Source organism: Anolis sagrei, chromosome Y, assembly GCF_037176765.1.
Source record: "Anolis sagrei isolate rAnoSag1 chromosome Y, rAnoSag1.mat, whole genome shotgun sequence".
NCBI classification, from domain to species: domain Eukaryota; kingdom Metazoa; phylum Chordata; class Lepidosauria; order Squamata; family Dactyloidae; genus Anolis; species Anolis sagrei.
In genome coordinates this window covers 74,791,386-74,813,475 of record NC_090035.1, presented here as the reverse complement: position 1 = coordinate 74,813,475, position 22,090 = coordinate 74,791,386, and the positions used below count along the sequence as shown (strand labels likewise).

Sequence of the window (22,090 nt, the reverse complement as noted above, 5' to 3'; positions counted from 1 at the left end):
CTGAACGTGGATGAAAAGTGATAGTAGCGTTTGTGGAAAGACATACGAGCAGACCTAAAAAATGTAAAGTGCTTAGAGAGACAAAGTGCTATGGGATCGTTAATCCGGGAAGGCACATTGGAACAGCCACGTCTTCAAGCTCCTCCTGAAGACTGCCAGAGTTGGAGCCTGTCTGATGTCTTTAGGGAGTGAGTTCCAGAGTCGAGGGGCCACCACCGGAAAGGCCCTCTCTCTCGTCCCCACCAGTCTCCAGGTTGGGACTATAGTTAGGACACATCTGAGAAGCCTGCATTATCTGATGAACAGCAGGAATGAAGGAAAAGGCCCTGAAATGGTAGCATTTCCAGATAGGACAGAAAGAATGCCTAAAAAGCAAAAAACAGCCCTTCACATGTTGGACTAGAACTCCCATTAGTCCTAGCTACTGTGAAAGATTGCTGGAAGTTGCAGTTTGACTTCTAGAAGGCTGCATTTTACACATACGCCACAAGAAAGAATTTGAATCATTAACTTCTGTTTTGTAAAAAACAGTCCTTTCCCAGTTGGTTCTCTGTCCAACACTACCACTAATGCCTCCTAGGCCTGAGTAATATGTAGAGCAGTGGTTCTCAACCTCTGGGTCCCCAAATCCTCCAGAAATCCTAACAGCTAGCAAATTGGCTGGGATTTCTGGGAATTGTAGGCCAAAAACATCTGGGGACCACTGATCTAGAGGCTGCAATGTCCCCCTATGGCAGCGGTTCTCAAGCCTCCTAATACTGCAACACCTTATTTATTTATTTACAGTATTTATATTCCACCTTTCTCACCCCACAGGGGACTCAGGGCAGATTACAATGTACATATACTGTACATAGTAAACATTCAATGCCATAGACACACAACATATATGGACAGACACAGAGGCAATTTAACATTCCAGCTTTTCATGAGGGTATTCTGGCCACCAGTGGAGCTGTTGCTTCATCGTCCATTTGTGACACTGATGAAGTACTTCCTCATTCTTTGCAGGCTTGCTGGAGATTTTTATGGCATCGTAAATTAGTTAAATTAGCCTCCCTGTGTAGGCAGTACCTAAATTTCCTACTTGACAGATGCAACTGTAAGCAAACAGTATTGTGGCGTCGTCCCCCCCCCCTCCCCCAACCAATCACTGATATATATTTTCTGTTCATCGTGGGAGTTCTGTGTGCCAAGTTTGGTTCAATTCCTTCCTTAGTGGAGTTCAAAATGCTCTTTGATTGTAGGTGAACTACAAATCCTAGCAACTACAACTCCCAAGTGACAAAATCAACCCCCCCCCCTCCCAACTCCACCAGTATTTAAACTCAGGCGTATTGGGTATTTGAGCCAAATTTGGTCCAGTGAATGAAAATACATCCTGCCTACCAGATATTTACATTATGATTCATAACAGTAGCAAACCACTGAACTAGACAAAAAAGCTGCCTCTTTGCTGTGGCCTCAGAGCATTTGAACCCACAAAAGGCAATAGGAAGTACCCCAATTCAAGGTTTAAATCATGCCCTATTTTCTCTCCACCATTGCACTTTAGGGACAGAGGAAGAGGCGTTTCTCTTCCCACCAAGACAGGAACAGAGCAGGAGCCCCTTCACTGTGTCACCAAGGGCCACTGGAAGCCACCGAATGAAGCACGCCAGCACCCAAACCGAGGCCACCAGCCCTGAGACTGGGAGGAGAGAGGAGTCACCCACAGCAGCAAATGACCACAGCAGGAGTCAACACCAGCTAATGGAAAAGCTGAAGGAGTTGGAAAGGGTGAGAATGTCTATACACTTCACAATAGGAGGGTTGGGTTGCTGTGAGTTTTCCAGCTGTATGGCTATGTTCCAGAAGCATTCCCTCCTGATGTTTCACCCACATCTATGGCAGGCCTTCTCAGAGGCTGTGGGATATATTGGAAACTAGACAAGAGAGGTTTATATATCTGTGGAAGGTCCAGTGTGGGAGAAACTCTTGTCCATTGGAGGCAAGTGTGAATGTTGCAATTAATCACATTGATTATCATTGAATGGCCTTGCAGCTTCATAGCCTGGCTTATTCCTGCCTGGGGGAATCCTGCCTGGGGGAAAGCATCACCTCAACATCTTTAAACTTACTTGCCCAACAACGCACAGTACTCACATCAACACAATCACCATAAACAGCTTGATGAATCTCCTTTGGGGTGACACCTTCTGCTCTCAAGAATTCAATGACTGCACGTTGCTTAAGTCGCATTGACCAACTCTCTGCACAAGGTTCCGTACTTCGCACTTTAACAACATAATCGTTCAATGCTAAGGCTTCCAACAAAAAAGGAACTGTAGAGGAGAGTCTACTGAACAAGCTAGTACCTACTGCACACCAGTACTGCCATCTGTTAAGGAGTTACGAAGGTGGAGGCATTACTTTTAATTCAACCCTCGTAGCTAAATAATACAATTGCACTATTTACAAGAACAAGGTTTCCATAAAACAAAGAACATACTTTATACTTCCTTCTTTGCTTCCATGCTGGGCTTTTTTCTCATGCAGATAAACAGCTTCGCTCTCATAGAGCCTCCTCTCACACACAGTAGCCTTCACACTGCAGCTTCACACACGATGGCCTTCAACCCCTCACCAAAGCATCACACAACAGGCTTTCCTCAAACTGAGGTCTACTAACACTAAAGCCTTCTCATACTGAGGTGTCTCACAGACTGAGGCCTCCCTCACACTGAGGCAAACTAACACTGAGGCCTTCTCACACTGAGGCCTACTAACATACTGAGGCCCTTTTCTCACAGAGCCTCCTCTCACACCAAAGTTACACAGTAGCTTAACACAGGAGCTTTATACACACAGCAGCCTTCACACTGCAGTTTCACACACGATGGCCTTCAACCTCTCACCGAAGCTTCTCACAACAGGCTTTTCTCAAACTGAGGTCTACTAACACTGAGGCCTTCTCGTACTGAGGTGTCTCATGGACTGAGGCCTCCCTCACACTGTGAGGCGAACTAACACTGAGGCCTTCTCACACTGAGGCCTACTAACATACTGAGGCCCTTCTCCCACAGAGCCTCCCCTCACACCAAAGTTACACAGTAGCTTAACACAGGAGCTTTGTACACACAGCAGCCTTCACACTGCAGCTTCACACACGATGGCCTTCAACCCCTCACCGAAGCAGCACACAACAGGCTTTCCTCAAACTGAGGTCTACTAACACTGATGCCTTCTCGTACTGAGGTTTCTCATGGACTGAGGCCTCCCTCACACTGAGGCAAACTAACACTGAGGCATTCTCACACTGAGGCCTCTCAAAGATTGAGGCAAACTAACACTGAGGGCTCTCAAAGATTGAGGCCTACTAACACTGAGGCCTTCTCACACTGAGGGCTCTCAAAGATTGAGGCAAACTAACACTGAGGCCTTCTCACACTGAGGGCTCTCAAAGATTGAGGCAAACTAACACTGAGGCCTTCTCACACTGAGGGCTCTCAAAGATTGAGGCAAACTAATACTGAGGCCTTCTCATACTGAGGCCTACTAACACACTGAGGACTTTCTCCCACAGAGGCCTCTCACAGACTGAGGGCAACTAAGCTGCAGGCACACCTGCTTATATTGAACTGCAGCTTTTGCTGAATCATTGCTTCCAATTAACCCTTTCAGTGCTTGACTCACATTTTTGCAATTAAAAATACCTAGTTAATTTTTTAATATTTCTGGCATGTCTTGCAGGAAAGGGACAAACTCATCCTGGCAAACCAGCAGCTCCAAAAGTGCAACTCACAGCTGGAAGCAGAGAACAGCCGGCTGCTGAAAGAAGGCGCAACCAGCCTTCCCTCCCTCGCTTGTTGGAAGGCCTGGGCAGCCTGCAACTACAGTCCTCCCAAGCCAAACTGAACAAGAGGAGAGACAACGTGAAAGGTTAAACCCCTGTGCCGGCAGGACTGAAGACCGACAGGTTGCTGGTTCAAATCCGGGGAGAGGCGGATGAGCTCCCTCTACCAGCTCCAGCTCCTCATACGGGGACATGAGAGAAGCCTCCCACAAGGATGATAAAAACATCAAATCACCCAGGCGTCCCCTGGGCAACGTCCTTGCAGATGGCCAATTCTCTCACACCAGAAGCGACTTGCAGTTTCTCAAGTCTCTACTGACACGACAAAAAAAAATCTTATTTAAAAACATGTAAAAAATGGGGTTGGGGCCCCCAGAACGGACTAATAGCATTTCCGCATTTTGCTTTGAGATAAGAGCATTTTTGTCAAGAGCTGTCACATTAAACTCTTATGTGTGTGTCTATGTTTATCAATGTAATTTAGTAATTTATTGTATTTTTACGTTCATTTGTTTTGGAATTTGTTGTACTCCACCTCAATCCATCAGTAGAGGTGGGTAATAAATAGAAATTATTATTATTATTTGAAACACATTATTATTATTATTATTATTATTATTATTATTATTATTATTAAGAACACGAAGGAGTCAGTGAAAGTGGGAACAGCCTTGGAAATGTATTTATTTTTAATCTATAAAATGTATAGTATAGTAGAGTATGGTTGGGAGTCAGCTGCATTAAAATCACTACTGACCAACAGGTCATGAGTTCGAAGCCAGCCCAGGTCGGAGGAAGCTCCCGACCATTTGTCTAGCTTGCTGTCAACCTTTGTTGCCCGAAAGACAATTGCAACTGGGCACCACAATTCAAGAGAGATATTGACAAGCTGGAATGTGTCCAGAGGAGGGCGACTAAAATGATCAAGGGTCTGGAGAACAAGCCCTATGAGGAGCAGCTTAAAGAGCTGGGCATGTTTAGCCTGAAGAAGAGAAGGCTGAGAGGAGATATGATAGCCATGTATAAATATGTGAGAGGAAGTCACAGGGAGGAGGGAGCAAGCTTGTTTTCTGCTTCCTTGGAGACTAGGACGCGGAACAATGGCTTCAAACTACAAGAAAGGAGATTCCATCTGAACATGAGGAAGAACTTCCTGACTGTGAGAGCCGTTCAGCAGTGGAACTCTCTGCCCCGGAGTGTGGTGGAGGCCCCTTCTTTGGAAGCTTTTAAACAGAGGCTGGATGGCCATCTGTCAGGGGTGATTTGAATGCAATATTCCTGCTTCTTGGCAGAATGGGGTTGGACTGGATGGCCCATGAGGTCTCTTCCAACTCTTTGATTCTATGATTATTATTGTTGTTGTTTTCAACCATTCCCACTTTGGCATCACTTCCCCGACTGTGTTTGCACATGAGCACTCTGAACTCCACCAATGATGAAACTGGACCAAACTTGGCACTCAGAACCCCCATGACTAGCAAATAATACTGGAGGTCTTTGGGGGACATTCACCTTGATTTGGGGGAGTTGTAGTTCACCTGCATCCAAAGGGAACTGTGAACCCAAACACCAATGGATCTGGACCTTACTTAGGCGATCCCTCGTTGTCCAAGTACGATAATCCTCCAGGATGGGTCCGTAGGTGACTATGGAGCCCTATTCTTGATCTCTATCATCTCCCGCAGTGAGGGCATTGGTTTCCAGGTGGAAGGTGGTCCTGGTCGGGGTTGGCTTGACGCGCCTTCCTCTTGGCACGTTTCTCTCTTTCGCCCTCCATTCGTGCCTCTTCAAATTCTACAGCACTGATGGTCACAGCTGACCTCCAGCTGTTGCGCTCACAGGCCAGGACTTCCCAGTTCTCAGTGTCTATGCCCGAGTTTTTAAGGTTGCCTTTGAGCCCATCTTTCAATCTCTTTTCCTACCCGCCAACATTCCGTTTTCCATTCTTGAGTTCGGAGTCGAGTGGACCAAACTTGGCACACATACCTGATATGCCAAAATTTGAGGGGTTTGGAGTGAACTGATCTTCCTTTCTGGGAGTTATAGTTCACCCACAAGCAGAGAAACTGTGACTTTCACCGATGATGGATGTGGAGCATTTTGGTACACAGAATCCCCTTAACTAACACAACAACCTACTAGAGGGGTTTGAGGGGACTAACTCGCCATAATGGGACTTGTAGTTTACCCTATATAGCCAGAGAGCACACTGAACCCCACAGATGATGCATCTAGAGCAGTGGTTCTCAACCTTCCTAATGCCGTGACCCCTGAATACAGTCCCTCATGTTGTGGTGACCCCCAACCATAATATTGTTTTCATTGCTACTTCATAACAGCCATTTTACTACTGTTATAAATCATAATGTAAATAACTGATATGCAGGATGCATTTTCATTCACTGGACCAAACTGGGCACAAATACCCAATACACCCAAATGTGAATGCTCGTGGGGTTGGGGGAGGATTGATTTTGTAATTTGGGAGTTGTAGTTGCTGGGATTTATAGTTCACTTATAATCAAAGAGCATTCTGAACTCCACCAGCGATGGATTTGAACCAAACTTGGCTCCCATGATCCCATGATCAATGGAAAACACTGGAAGGGTTTGATGGGCATTGACCTTGAGTTTGGGAGTTGTAGTTCACCTATATCCAGAGAGCACTGTGGACTCATGCAATGGTGGATCTGGACCAAACTTGGCACGAATACTCAATACACCCAAATGTGAACACTGGTGGAGTCTGGGGAAAATAGATCTTGCTATTTGGGAGTTGTAATTGCTGGGATTTACAGTTCATTGCAATCAAATAACATTCTGAACTCCACCTACGATAGAATTGGCTCAAACTTCCGACATGGAATCCCCATGACCATCAGAAAATACAGTGTTTTCTTATGGTCTTTGGCGACCCCTCTGACACCCCCTTGCAACCCCCAGGTTGAGAAACACTGATCTAGAGCAAACTTGCCCAACATAAACAAACTTTTGTTTGTACTGATTGAGTTTTTCGGGGTTAACCTGGCATGATGTGAATTGTAGTCCACCCAAAACCTTATGCATTTGACAACCCCGACAACGCTGGGTACCCAAGCTAGTGTAAATCATAAAAACGACTACAGCTTGTGTCCTATGAAACATAAGACAGTCTGAATTCTTTTATTAAATACTGCTTCCACCAACTTGAAAAAGAAAAGTCTACCCGACATTGAAACCCGTTAAGCAAAAGTCCAAAACATTTGATTACAACTTCCTACATGCTTGTACATGTGTGGTATTAATTTTACCCTGAACAGGAATAATTGTACTCCATCCAATGGCTTTCTGTCCCTTTGAGTGCAACTTGTTATTATTTTTAAACAGAAAGTCAAATACTTAACAAATATTTAGGACCTTGGGTTCTTGTAGGTTTTTTTCGGGCTATATGGCCATGTTCTAGAGGCATTCTCTCCTGACGTTTTGCCTGCATCTATGGCAAGCATCCTCAGAGATTGTGAGTTCTCACAACCTCTGAGGATGCTTGCCATAGATGCAGGCGAAACATCAGGAGAGAATGCCTCTAGAACATGGTCATATAGCCCGAAAAAAACCTACAACAACCCAGTGATTCCGGCCATGAAAGCTTTCAACAATATATTAAGGATCTTCCCTCGTTTTGAAAGCAATTTGAGAAATACAATCCATATAGTACCAAACTATTCTGCTCGTAAGACAAACGTCTGGGTCCGGCAGCTGAAAGGCAAGCTAAAAGAAGGGGAGACTTATGCCCATCAAAGCCACAGGGCTGCCCTCTTAGTTGCGAGACTACAACAATGTCAAACTGATTTCAAAGTGGTATTGCCTCCACTGTGAGGAGAGACGACACAGAATCACCTCGGGGAAGCCTATATAACTGGATTCCTATTCAATGAGAACTGAAGGGAACCCAGAATCGGCTGCTCCCCTTTGTAGAGGTAACTTATCGAAGCCTCCAAACCGTGCTGGAAAAGGCTATTGTTTTCTTGTCATTTTTTCTTCTTCTTGCTCCGTTTGCCCCAACGCTGGTGCCCTCCTCCTCCTCCTCCTCCTCCTCCCTCTCGCCGCTTTTCCCAAATGGGCATCGGGGGCTCGATCTCGCCCGGGCGCCCACCACGGTCCGGCACATCACCAATCATCAGCACCTGCCAGGAGGAAAGACAGTGACAGTTTAGGAGCTGACCAGTGCAGGACAAAGAGGAGTTAAAGCCGGCATGGGCAAACTTGGGCCCTCCATGTGTTTTGGGCTTCAACTCCCACCATTCCTAATCAACTCAGGTCCTTTCCTTTTCCCTCTCAGCCGTATAAACCCAATTTTCCTAGTTTCCAACAGACCTCACAAACTCTGAGGATGCCTGCCATAGATGCAGGCGAAACGTCAGGAGGGAATGCTTCTGGAACATATCTCCTGAATATGCCATCAGCTGGACACCCCTCTCCCCAGCAACAACTGTCACTCTGGGCAAGAGCGAAGGGAGAGGGGGCCAGGGGACAGTTCCACCTTGTCTACACACACACACACCTTATCTGTGTGTGTGTGTGTATATATATAATTACAATACTTTATATATTACTATTATATATATTGCTATATAATATATATATATTATATATAATATTGTTATATATACTACTATATAATATAATGTTACTACTATATTAATATATTAAATAGACTCATAGAATAGAGTTAGAAGGGACTCTACCATGGTATTGGGGGAGAACAGACAGGAAGAAAGGAGAGAAGAAAGCAAGGAGGGGAAAAGGGAGGGAATGAAGGAGGGAAAGGGGGAAGAAAGGAAAGAGAAGGAGGGAGGGAAAGAAGGAAAGAGGGAAGGAAAGAGAGATGGAAGGAAGGAAAGAGAGAAGGAAGGAAGGAAAGAAAGAGGTACTGAAGGAAGGAAGAGAAAGTAGTAAGGAAAGAAAAAGGGAAGGAAAGGCAGGAAAGAGGCAAAGAAGGAAGGAAGGAGAAAAGGAAATAAAAAGTGAAAGAAGGAAGGAAACAGGGAGGGAAGAAAGGAGACAAAGGAAGAAGTAGAGAAAGGGGGAGGGAAGGAAGGAAAGAGAGAAGGAAGGATGAAACCAAAGAGTGAAAGAAGGAATGAAAGAAAGAGGTAGAGAAGGAAGAAAGGAGAGAAAGGGGAAGAAAAAGGGGGAAGGAATAGGTAGCCCATAGTAGTCCAGATATCTACCTCTACTTCGAAAATTCTTACTATAGGCCACAGCAACGCATGGCAGAGCACAGCTAGTGCAATATAATAATAATAATAATAATAATAATAATAACAACAACAACAATAACAATAACATGATATTATAATTATATATTTATATTACATGTAATATTGCTAATAATATTACGATATAGTGGTATGGTGCAATATAGGCATGTTTAATGCTGATATCGTACTATGCTAATAATATAATATATTGTATGTAATATATACCTTGTAAGCCACTTTGAGTCCCCTTCAGGGTGAGAAGGGCGATATATAAATATCGTAAAGAAATAAATAAACAAACATAGCTATACAGCCCGAAAAACTTACAACAACCCAGTCTGGAAGGAATGCTTCTGGGACATGTCCAGACAGCTTGGAAAACTCACAGCCATGAAAGCCTTCGAGTACACAATACCTTGTTTATTGCACAGCTGGTCTTGTCTCGCGAGGCTCCGCTGCTGGTCTTGATGATGCGCGAAAAGTCCTCCCTAGCCGCCAGCAATTGGGCAAGGGTGATCTGGGAGCTGTCCAGCAGAGACTGCCGCAAGGGCTTGAAGACGGCCGTCATGGCTGTTCGATGCTTCTATGGTACGGACAAAAGAAAGGAAAGAAAGGGCAATGCCAACGAGACAACAAGGGAGCTTTGGGGATGTTGCCAGGGCTGGGCTTTCTCTTCTTACCTCGGCCCTCTCAGACCAATGGAAAGACGCAACCGTGACATCGAGGCGGGTGGCCATCATCTGCTTCCGCTTCTGGTACTCCGCTTGCAGGGCTTTGTGGATGTTTGCCAACATCTCCTAGAGATTTGATTTGAGGTGGAAGGACAAAAAGGGCAAAGTGGATCAATCACAAACATACCCATCTATGGGGTCTTGGGGAAAGACAATCCATCCCAAACAATGTGTTGTCGAAGCCTTTCATGGCCAGAATCACTGGGTTGATGTGAGTTCTCCGGGCTGTGTGGCCATGTTCCGGAAGCATTCTCTTCTGACGTTTTGCCCACATCGATGGCAGGCATCCTCAGAGGTTGTGAAGTCTGTTGGAAACTAGGCATCCTCAGAGGTTGTGAGGTCTGTTAGAAACTGTTGGAAACATTCGCACTTGCCTCAAGCAGACAAGAGTCCTTTCTCCCACCTTGGGCATTCCACAGATTGATAAACCCCACTTGCCTAGTTTCCAACAGATCTCACAACCCCTGATACCTGAGGATGCCTGCCATAGATGTGGGGGAAACGTCAGGAGAGAATGCTTCTGGAACATGGCTATACAGCCGCAAAACTCGCAGCAACCCAAATATCTAGCAGTTTATCTACAGAGCATCACAGGCAGTAGTGCGTCTTACCCATTCTGCGGAGGAAAGCGGGACCTTCAGGAGCGGCGCCATCTGCTGGTGCTCAGCTGGTAGTGTAGAAAGTGCCTCCAAGATCTAAGGAGTAGACCACAAGTTTAGCTGTCCAGGGAAGAGAAAAAGAAACAGGCCATTTGCACTTGCTGGTAGATCCAAAGCAAGGGAAGGCCAGACACAGAGAAGGACGAGGGGAAAACACACTCCTAACCTTCTATCCCAAGCACGGGCAAACATTGGCCCTTCAGTTGAAGCCCAAAACATCTGGAGAGCCGAAGTTTGCCCATGCCTGTTCTAGGGCTACACATGGATACATGCAAATCTATAGGTGAGATTAACATAACTGAAAAACCACTGGACGAATTGACACCAAATTTGGACACAAGACACCTATCAGGCCAACGAGTGACCATCATTCATAAAAATACTGAAAAACACAGCAGAAGAGACTTAAAACGCCAAAAAACAAAAAAATACATTACAACGCATGTGCAAAACCACATATATACACAAACACACATATATACACACATACACAAATACACACACACATATAAATATAACATATGTGTATAACATATACACATAATGTAAACATACAAAACACATATATACACACAGGGCCACAGCAATACATGGCAGGGGAGGCTAATATATATATACTAGCCGTTCCTTGCCACGCGTTGCTGTGGCCCACATGGGGGTTCTATGTGGAAGGTTTGGCCCAATTCTATCGTTGGTGGGGTTCAGAATGTTCTGTGATTATAGGTGAACTATAAATCCCAGCAACTACAACACCCAAATGTCAAGATTCCATTTTCCCCAAACTCCACCAGTGTTCACATTTGGGCATATTGAGTATTCGTGTAGAGTTTGTGGTCCAGACCCATCATTGTTTAAGTCCACAGTGATCTCTGGATGTAGGTGAACTACAACTCCAAAACCAAAGGACACTGTTGGTCATGGGAGTTCTGTGTGCCAAGTTTGGTTCAATTCCATCGTTGGTGGGGTTCAGAATGCTCTTGGTTGTAGGTGAACTATAAATCCCAGCAGCTACAACTCCCAAATGACAAAATCAATTTTTTTAGTGAAGGACATACATTGGGTTGTTAGGTGTCTTGTGTCCAAATTTGGTGTCAATTCGTCCAGTAGTTTTTGAGTTCTGTTAATCCCATAAACGAGAGAGCACTGTGGACTCAAACAATGATGGATCTGGACCAAACTTGGCACGAATACTCCATATGCCCAAATATGAACACAGATGAAGTTTGGGGAAATTAGGCATTCACCTTTGGGAGTTGTAGTTACTGGGATTTATAGTTCAACTACAACCAAAGAGCATTCTGAACCCCACCAATGACAGAATTGGGGCAAACTTCCTACACAGAACCCCCATGACCAACTGAAAATGCTTAATGTCATTCAGTCCAACTCCCTTCACCAGGGCAAGAAAACGTAATCAAAGCCCTCCTGACAAAGAGCCATCCAGCCATAGATATAGATAGACATATATGATTCACACACACACAGATATAGCATCCTAGATTTGAAAGGGACCCCCAAAAAAGTATAATGATGTGTTGCGTGTTCCAGAGTAGGCAAACCAGACAATCTCCACATCAACACTGACAAAGAAACAGCAAGAAATACTGTTTATCCATTGCATATATTAGAAACCAACACTTCCTCATTACTTTATTATCCAGATCACCAGACTGGGGCACAGCAACGCCTCGCAGGGGACGGCTAGTTGAATATATAACGTCCAGAGAGAGCAAGCCATTACGTCACACTGGTGGACCTACAGCATGACCCACTGTAACTCGCTGGCCATTGCTAGATCCTCCAGCATGACTCTATAGTCAACTTCTGGCAAAAGCATACCCTAGAATTGCCTGGAACCTCTAGAACAAAACTATGGCAAAACTATGGCACGTTGCCCACCCCACATCCGCCATTCATAATCAGAGGTTCGAACCTTGGACTCTATGTCAGTCATGAGCTGATGGATGGAGCAAGTCGGATCAGGTTCCTCCATTCCCAGGACCTTACAGATGTGGTGGAGCTCACACACGGCTTCGCCAGCTCTGTCTTCTTGCTCAGGTGAGTGGGCTGCTTTCCGTGCCTGGAGTCGGGCCGCAAGGAGCTCAGAGCTCAAGAAATCTGGAAATGGGTGGGATTAGGGGACAGGGAAGAGGATAGCTAACATTAACCTTTTATTATAATAATAATAATAATAATAACAACAACAACTTTATTTGTACCCCTCTACCATCTTTCCAAGGGACTTGGTGCGGCTTACATGAGGCCAAGCCCACAACACATCAATAAACAAAGACGATAACAAATAATCAATACAAAACAATTAAAATAAAACAAAATAAAAACTCAAAAACAAAAAATACACAATAAGCAATATCAATAACAATAATATGTTTATGTTTCCTTTCTTCTGTTTATATCTCATTGTGGACATTTTTTCCCAAATTGATTGGCAGGGAAAGATTAAAATCATTTAAAAAAATCAGTACCCAAAAATGAAGAGCATGCCAGTATCAGTTTATTTAACCCCATCTGTATTTCAGAATAAAATAAGAGCAAACATTAAAATTAAGTTACAGCTCTAAAGAAACACAAACACAGAGGTATAATGGTAATACTACCATTATACCTCTGATTAATAGTTGCCATCCGTATCCGTGCCCTGCTCACCCCACCAGCTCAATAGATATCTTGAGCAACGATTAATCGATTTGCCCCAAAGAAACGGGAAATTAATGTTTCCATTTGATGTTTTGTCTTATGTCTGTTATAACAGGCTGTGCTTTTTATTTAATTTGAATTTGTTAAGATATAATTCGCATTTATATGTTGGGTTGTATAAATTTTGCTAGTATGACTGTATTGTTGTTGTATTTGGGCATTGAATGTTTGCCTTTTATGTTTAGAATCTGCCCTGAGTCTCCTCAGGGAGATAGAGCGGAACATAAATAAATATTATTATTAATTATTATTATTATTTGAAACACAACAATATGAGTCCACAGCTGTGTTATGTAGTATATTGCTTACTGTATTACTGGGCTTGGCCCTATGTAAGCCACCCGAGTCTCCTTCGGAAGATGGTGGCAGGGTAAAAATAAATTTTATTATTATTATTATTATTTGAAACACAACAAGATGAGTCCACAGCAGACAAGACCACTCTGCTGGCTGTTGTATTGGATCACACATCGGACACTTCCCAAGTGTCTAGGACTGTGTGATGTATCAGCAAATAATGTGTGCAAATCCCAGTGGGGTGGCCTTCTGCAGCTGGCAGGTGGCAATTTTGTCAGTGCCGATTGTGTTTAAGTGCAAGCCAAGGTCTTGAGGCACTGCACCCAGTGTGCCGATCACCACTGGGACCACCTTGACTGGCTTGTGCCAGAGTCTTTGCAGTTTGATCTTTAAATCCTCATATCGTTATTATTATTATTATTATTATTATTATTATTATTATTATTATTATTATAAACACCACAAGATGAGTCCACAGCAGTCTGCTGGATGTTGTATTGTATCAAACGTCGGACACTTCCCAACTCTCTAGGTGATGTATCGGTGAATGATGCATGCAGATCCCAGTAAGGTGGCCTTCTGCAGCTGGCAAATGGTAATTTTGTCAGCGTTGATTGTGTTTAAGTGCAGTTCAAGGTCTTTAGGCACTGCACCCAGTGTGCCGATCACTACTGGGACCCCCTTGACTGGTTTGTGCCAGAGTCTTTGCAGTTAGATCATTTAAATCCTCATATCATGTCAGCTTTTCCAGTTGCTTCTCTTCAATCCTGCTGTCACCTGGGATTGCAACATCGACAATCCATACTTCATTTTTTAACATGATCATGAGGTCAAGAGTCTTGTGCTCCAAAACTCTGTCTGTCTGAATTCAGAAGTCCCAGAGTAGTTTGACATGTTCATTCTCTGTAACTTTTTCCGGCTTATGATCCCACCAGTTTTTTGTCGCAGGCAGGTATTTGTGGCACAAGGTCCAATGAATCATCTGAGCAACGGTGTTGTGCCTCTGCTTGGAGTCTATCTGTGAGATCTTCTTGCAGCAGCTGAGGATGTGATCTATTGTTTCATCTGCTTCCTTGCAGAGTCCACATCTGAGATCTGTTGCCGACTTTTCAATTCTGGCTTTGATGATGATGATGATTATTATTATTATCAAAACATAATTATAATAAATAAATAAATATAATGATAATAATTATCATTATCATTATTATATGTTTTAATTACACGATTTTAAAGTATATGTTATTTTTATATGTACTTAAGGCATAAAATTGTACCTTTGCTTATTATCATAATTAAAACATAATTATAATAAATAAATAAATATAATGATAATAATAATTATTATCATTATTATTATTATATGTTTTAATTACATGATTTTAAAGTATATGTTATTTTTATATGCACTTAAGGCATCAAATTGTGCCTTTGCCGTGAGCCGCTCTGAGTCCCCTTTGGGGTGAGAAGGGCGAGATATAAATATAGTAAATAAATAAATAAATATTATATGTCAGTGTAGAGCAGGCCCAAGACAAGGAATATTCAGAGGTAGGTTTGCCAGTTGCTTCATCTTAAGCATACCCTTATTTGTTGGCAGGTATTTGTTGGTAGTCTCTCATCAACGTACTAACAAAGGCTGATCCTGCTTAGATTCCAAGATCAGGATGGATCTGGTGCCTGTTTTACTTTTTGTAAGTTGCCTCGAGTCCCTGACTTGGGAGAAAGACAGGATATAAAAGAATGATGATACCAAGAAGATGAAAAAAGGAGAAAAGCAGCAGCAGCAATTCTATTTATTTACAGTATTTATATTCCGCCCTTCTCACTCCTCAGGGGACTCAGGGCGGATTACAATGTACACATATATGGCAAACATTCAATGCCAAAGACACACAACAGATATAGACAGACAGTCAGAGGCTATTTAACTTTTCTGGCCACCAGGGGAGCTGTCGTTTTCATCGTCCATCTGCGACACTGATGAAGTACTTCCGCATTCCCCGCATGCTTTTGCTGGAGTCTTTTTTATGGCCTCGTAAATTAGTTAAATTACCCTCGCCACACATAGGTGGTACCTAATTTTCCTACTTGACAGATGCAACTGTCTTTCGGGTTGCAAAGGTCGACAACAAGCTTCACAATTGGTCGGAAGCTCACTCCGACCTGGGCTGGCTTCGAACTCATGACCTTTTGGTCAGAAGTGATCTTAATGCAGCTGACACTCAGCCAGCTGCGCCACAGTCTTAGTCAGTTCAAATCTTGGGAGTGTCTTAATTCTAATTGCGTCTTGTCTGGACTTACACAGCAGCTGGAGGCAATTCTCTGGAGTACCGAGTCTGGCTGTGACATCCCCTTTGGTCAGTGAGGGATAAGGGCAGTGGAGCTCGTTCAGGAGACCGCTCACTTCAATCTGGAACGTCTCTGCATCCTCAGGGCCTGAAAGAAACCAACCACTCGTAAACATCTTCACATCAGGCTTGGCATTTATTCCCTAACTGAGGCCCTTATACATTTTGAACATCATCACTCAGTTTGAGGAAAGAACAGGAGCTTGTGGGTTACAGAACATGAGAGAATGTACCTGCCTTCTTCGGGTCTTCCATAGTTTTATGATATCCCTGTGAATTTCATACAGTTTCCTTAGACATTTTTTTTTCATGTCTGCAAGGACATTGCCCAGGGGACACCCAGATGTTTTGATGTTTTACCATCCTTGTGGGAGGCTTCTCTCATGTCCCTGCATGGGGAGCTGGAGCTGACAGAGGGAGCTCATCTGCGCTCTCTCTAGATTCAAATCTCCGACCTGTTGGTCTTCAGTCCTGCTGGCACAAGGGTTTAATCCACTGTGCCACCGAGGGCTCCTCCTTAGGCAAGGAAGACTCAGTAAAGGAATATAACTTACAACATCTGGTATTAGAATAGGGTTGGACTGGATGGCTCTTAGGGCCACTTCCAACTGTAGGATTCTAGTTCAAATTGCAAAGTGCGTGCACCTACCCAGCATTGCCTTGTAAAAATGCTCCCTCTTCCTTATAACACCCTTTCACATATTTATACATGGCTATTATGTTTCTTTAAGATGCTCCTTCTTGAATTGAGGTGCTCAGATGAGGTTTGACCAAAGCCTTTAAATGCCATCTATACAATATTTGAATTATGTGCACTTTTTTTGATATAGAGTCTCTTAAACAGATATATCTGAGGGATGAAACTTATTTATTTTTTATTTATTTGGGGTTCTTGTACCCCGTCCTTCTCACCCCGAAGGGGACCCAGGGCGGCTTACAGCTGCAAGGCGCACTTAGACGCCTGCTACACAAACAATCATCACAAAAAATATAACAGTACAAATTCCCACAATTCAACATTATCCAATAAAATCAGTAAAATGATAAAATCAGTAAAAACAATACAAACCTGGATCTTCCTCCTACCCATCAGTGTACAATTAACTCAAAGATCTGTTTTGGTTCCATTTCGACAATCCTGCCGATCTTACACATCTGATTGTCTTATTTGGTTGTCATTGTCTAATTGCCTGGTTGCCCAAAGGCCTGGTTCCACAGCCATGTCTTCACCCTCCTCCTGAAGGAGAGGAGGGTTGGTGCTGTTCTGATTTCCCCCGGGAGTGAATTCCACAGGTGGGGGGCCACCACTGAGAAGGCTCTGCTTCTCGTCCCCACCAGCCTCACTTGTGAGAGTAGTGGGGTCGAGAGCAGGGCCTCCCCAGATGATCTCAAACTCCGAGGTGGGACGTAGAGGGAGATACGTTCGGACAGATACACTGGACCAGAACCGTATAGGGTTTTGTAGGTTAAGACCAGCACCTTGAATTGTGCTCGGAATTGAACCGGCAGCCAGTGGAGCTGGCACAACAGGGGGGTGGTATGCTCCCTGTATGTCGCTCCGGTGAGCAATCTGGCTGCCGCACGCTGGACTAGTTGGAGTTTCCGAACAGTCTTCAAGGGCAACCCCACGTATCCAAATCCATGAGTGGTAACTTTAGAAACTAAGCAGAGTCAACCCTGGTTAGTAATTAGATTACTATTGTGGTATACCACAATTCTGGGGACCACAATTGAAGAGGGAGATTGACAAGCTGGAATGTGTCCAGAAGAGGGCAACTAAAATGATCAAGGATCTGGAGAACTAGCCCTATGAGGAGTGGCTTAAAGAGCTGGGCATGTTTAGCCTGAAGAAGAGAAGGCTGAGAGGAGACATGATGAGGGCCATGTATAAATATGTGAGAGGAAGTCACAAAGAGGAGGGAGCAAGCTTATTTTCTGCTGCCCTGGAGACTAGGACATGGAACATTGGCTTCAAACTACAAGAAAGGAGATTCCATCTGAACATGAGGAAGAACTTCCTGACTGTGAGATCCGTTCAGCAGTGGAACTCTCTGCCCTGCAGTGTGGTGGAGGCTCCTTCTTTGGAGGCTTTGAAACAGAGGCTGGATGGCCATCTGTCAGGGGTGCTTTGAATGCAATTTTCCTGCTTCTTGGCAGAATGGGGTTGGACTGGATGGCCCATGAGATCTCTTCCAACTCTTGGATTCTATGGTAGACAGTCTAGAAAAATGTCAAATGATTTCTCGGGGAGGATTGTTTTCATCCAAGGAAATATTTCATTCTATCTATTTCCTTCATTTGAGATCTAGAAGCCGCAATGATGCAATGAGTTAAACCCTTGTGCTGGGTGAATTGCTGACCTGAAGGTTGGTGGTTTGAAGATGTGGGATGGGGTGAGCTCTTGTCTGTCAGCTCCAGCTTCCCATGTGGGGACATGAGAGAAGCCTCCCACAGGATGGTAACACATCTGGGCATTCCCTGGGCAACATCTCTGCAGATGGCCAATTCTCTCATACCACAAGAGACTTGCAGTTTCCTAAGTCACTTCTGACACAATAAAAATGTCTGGCTTCCTACCTTGAGTAGGATTCACATCCTCTTCCAGCGGGCAAAAGAGGCGGAGCTCTGAGACCAGCCAAGAGCAGAGTGCTGTGAACTGTGGACTGGAGACACCTCCTTCCGCCACTTGGGCAAAGGCTTCCATGGAGAGGCACCTGGGAGCAAAGGGCAAAGAAGGCACACCATTCGATGGAAACATCATTATAGACAGTCCACGAGTTGCAAACAAGCTTCCGGGACAGGGCAATAAAGCAGCAAGAGGAAATATTACCAGGCCAATTAGATTTGATGTGGATGACTAGGACGGTTTTAAATTGTTTATTTTAATATTTTGATAAATGTTTTAGCACCCGGACTGTGGTGCAGCTGGCTGGGTGTCAGCTGCATTAAGATCACTACTGACCAAATATCATGAGTTTGAAGCTAGCCTGGGTCAGAGTGAGCTTCCGGCCAATTTGTGTAGCTTGTTGTCGACCTTTGCAACCCAAAAGACAGTTGCATCTGTCAAGTAGGAGATGTAGGTACCACCTATGTGTGGGGAGGCTAATCTAACAAATTTACAAGGCCATAAATATCTCCAGCAAAAGCATGCGAGGAATGCGGAAAGTACTTCATCAGTGTCGCAGATGGATGGTGAAGCGACAGCTCCCCTGGTGGCCAGAAAATCAGAATGTTAAATAGCCTCTGACTGTCTGTCTATATGTGTTGTGTGTCTATGGCATTGAATGTTTGCCATGTATGTGTACATTGTAATCCACCCTGAGGCCCCTGCGGGGTGAGAAGGGCGGAATATAAATACTGTAAAGAAATAAATATAAGAATTTGTGTCCCGGCATGGAATGTTTGCCGTATATATGCTGTGCTCCACCCTGAGTCCCTTCGGAGAAGGGTGGAATATAAATGTTTTAAATAAACAAATACAAATGACTCATTGTTAAGAGCAGAGGTGAGACAATAGGAAGTGAGAGAAATCTACCCCTCAGGAGGGAAATCCACTTTAGTGCCTCACATATAGAACGATAATAACATACAATTATCGATTAAATAATAAAACCCAACATCATTTAACCTTAAACCATGGAATTAAAAACATCTCAATATAAACATTAAAATCACACAATCCTGATCTTGGCCACAATCTGTTATCTGAGATGACCTGTTCCTATGACTGTTGTTTTTCATTTAGTGATGGTAGTCTAATGGTAAACTACATTCTACAACCCAAGGATGGCATCCTTGAAGTGACTAGATTGGCCTTGAAGGAGCTGGGGGTGGTGACGGCCGACAGGGAGCTCTGGCGTGGACTGGTCCATGAGGTCACGAAGAGTCAGAAACGACTGAACGAATTAACAACAACACAACCCAAATACATTGTATTGTCACTGAAAAGATGTCTCTACTGAAGCTTTGTCACCAAAGCTTTGTCAAGGGGAAACCTTTACCTTCACCAAACTCTGGTTTTGGACTTCACTTCCCAGAATCCCTGATCCTTGGCCAAGACAGCTGAGGCTTCTGGAAGTTGATGTCTAAAAAAAATCTAGACTTTGGGAATTACTTTAGTAAGAGATACCTGACAACCCTATATATTACTTTATTTATTTGTTTTTTTGTTTACAGCATTTATATGCCGCCCTTCTCAGAGCGGCTTCGAAGACATATTTTCATACAATATATGATATTATTAAAAAGGTAAAAGTTGTCCCCTGACATTAAGTCCAGTCATGTCTGACTCTGGGGTGTGGTGCTCATCTCCATTTCTAAGTCGAAGAGCCGGCGTTGTCCATAGACACCTCCAAGGTCATGTGGCCGGCATGACTGCATGGAGCGCTGTTACCTTCCCGCCGGAGTGGTACCTATTGATCTACTCACATTTTCATGTTTTTGAACTGCTAGGTTGGCAGAAGCTAGGGCTGACAGTGGAAGCTCACGCTGCTCCCCGGAATCGAACCTGCGACCATTCGGTCAACAAGCTCAGCAGCTCAGCACTTTAACCCACTGCGCCACCGGCGCATAGTACAATATAGTAGTACAATTAGCATAACATAGTACAATTATTTATTTATTTATTTACTTTATTTGTATATCGCTGTTCTCAGCCCTTAGGCGACTCACAGCGGTTAACAACAAGAACAGCAAAAATTCAATGCTACCATGACACAGTATAAAAAACAGTTAACATCATAACATATTATAGAAAAGTATACAATTAACAACAATATACAATTAACACCAATAGCCATTCACTAGCGTCTCATCACTAAAAACATGATCCAGATCCATTATCCGTTGTTCCATTCCTATGTTCCTTACATTCATTGCACTGACTATTCGAACGCCTGCTCAAACAACCAGGTTTTCACTTTTTTGCGGAATACCATTAATGATGGAGCTAGTCTAATGTCCGTGGGAAGGGCGTTCCACAGCCGCGGGGCATTCCACAGCCGTGGGGCCACCACCGAGAAGGCCCTATCTCTCGTCCCCGCCAGTACAATTAACATAGTACAATATCAGTATTATATATTACTATAGTGCACTATACCATTATATTGTAATATTATTAGGAATATTACATGTAATGTAAATATATAATTCTAATAATAATATTGTATTATTATTACTAGTATTATATTGTATTACATTATAGTATTATAAATGTTATATGTATATACAATATACTATATTATATTATTATACATTATATATATTATATTGTATTATATTATATTATTATATATACTATATTATATTATTATACATTATATTATATATATTATATTATATTGTATTATATTATATTATATATATTATATTATATTGTATTATATTATATTATTATATATACTATATTATGTCTATACATTATAATATTATAAATATTATATGTATATACAATATATTATATTATTATACATTATATTATATATATATTATATTATATTGTATTATATACTATATTATATTATTATACATTATAATATTATAAATATTATATGTATATACAATATACTATGTTATAGTATTATACATTATATTATATATATTATATTGTATTGTATTATATTATTATATATACTATATTATATTATTATACATTATAATATTATAAATATTATATGTATATAGAATATACTATATTATATTATTAGTAAAGACATCCCCTTTTGGTATAGGGTCAGGGAGCCCCTAATTCCCCCCCAAAAATAATAATTGCATCACCTGCTCCCTTCCTTACCTTTCTCCTCCATTCCCCTCCATGGTCCCTGTGTAACTCAATCACACTTCCTGGTTTCCAAACGCGCATGCGCCACAGAAAGAACAACTCCTGCAACTCCTTGACTCCCCCCGCCCTCAAAGCGGGAGGGCCTTTTTCATTGGTCCTAACTTCACCCAATGAGAGGCTTCCCTGGTGGAGTTTCTGCTCCTCACTCACGCATGCGCACTCGAAAAGGTTCTTCACCTCACAGAGCCTCGGGTTGGCTGGATGCTCTCATAGCAACAAGGAACTCGCTGTCATCTTTGGCCGACCAATGAGGAGCGCCCTCTTGTATTACAGTGTAGTTTTTAGCCAATCAAGGCCCACAGTTACCTGTTTTCCATGGCAACCGGACACCTTGCTGTCCAATAAGAATTCCGCTCGGATTTCTGCTTGTCAAACAAGCGGGGGCGGCTGCTGTGTAGAAACTTTCTCCTCTCACGCCGG

The 22,090-nt window shown here is 43.1% G+C and overlaps 2 protein-coding genes across 2 annotated transcripts in view; one reads left to right on the top strand and one right to left on the bottom strand.

Moving 5' to 3' along the window:
• The window catches only part of LOC132780183 (RAS guanyl-releasing protein 4), a 44,791-nt gene extending 40,439 nt beyond the window's left edge, over positions 1-4,352 (top strand). Inside the window, exons 16-17 of the mRNA XM_067462259.1 lie at positions 1,556-1,779; positions 3,733-4,352. Coding sequence (XP_067318360.1) covers positions 1,556-1,779; positions 3,733-3,897 — 389 coding nt within the window. The 3' untranslated portion in view covers positions 3,898-4,352. The remainder of the gene's footprint in view (positions 1-1,555; positions 1,780-3,732) is intronic.
• A 3,303-nt stretch (positions 4,353-7,655) lies between these two features.
• LOC132780184 (protein FAM98A-like) lies at positions 7,656-21,714 on the bottom strand. The gene is made up of 8 exons (XM_060783749.2): positions 21,623-21,714; positions 18,409-18,545; positions 15,785-15,919; positions 12,399-12,583; positions 10,418-10,501; positions 9,756-9,872; positions 9,491-9,658; positions 7,656-7,998 (listed from the first exon to the last, which is right to left on the bottom strand). The coding sequence occupies exons 1-8, from the start codon at positions 21,643-21,645 to the stop codon at positions 7,843-7,845; spliced, it is 1,005 nt and encodes a 334-aa protein (XP_060639732.2). The 5' UTR covers positions 21,646-21,714; the 3' UTR covers positions 7,656-7,842.
• Positions 21,715-22,090: the final 376 nt, after the last annotated feature.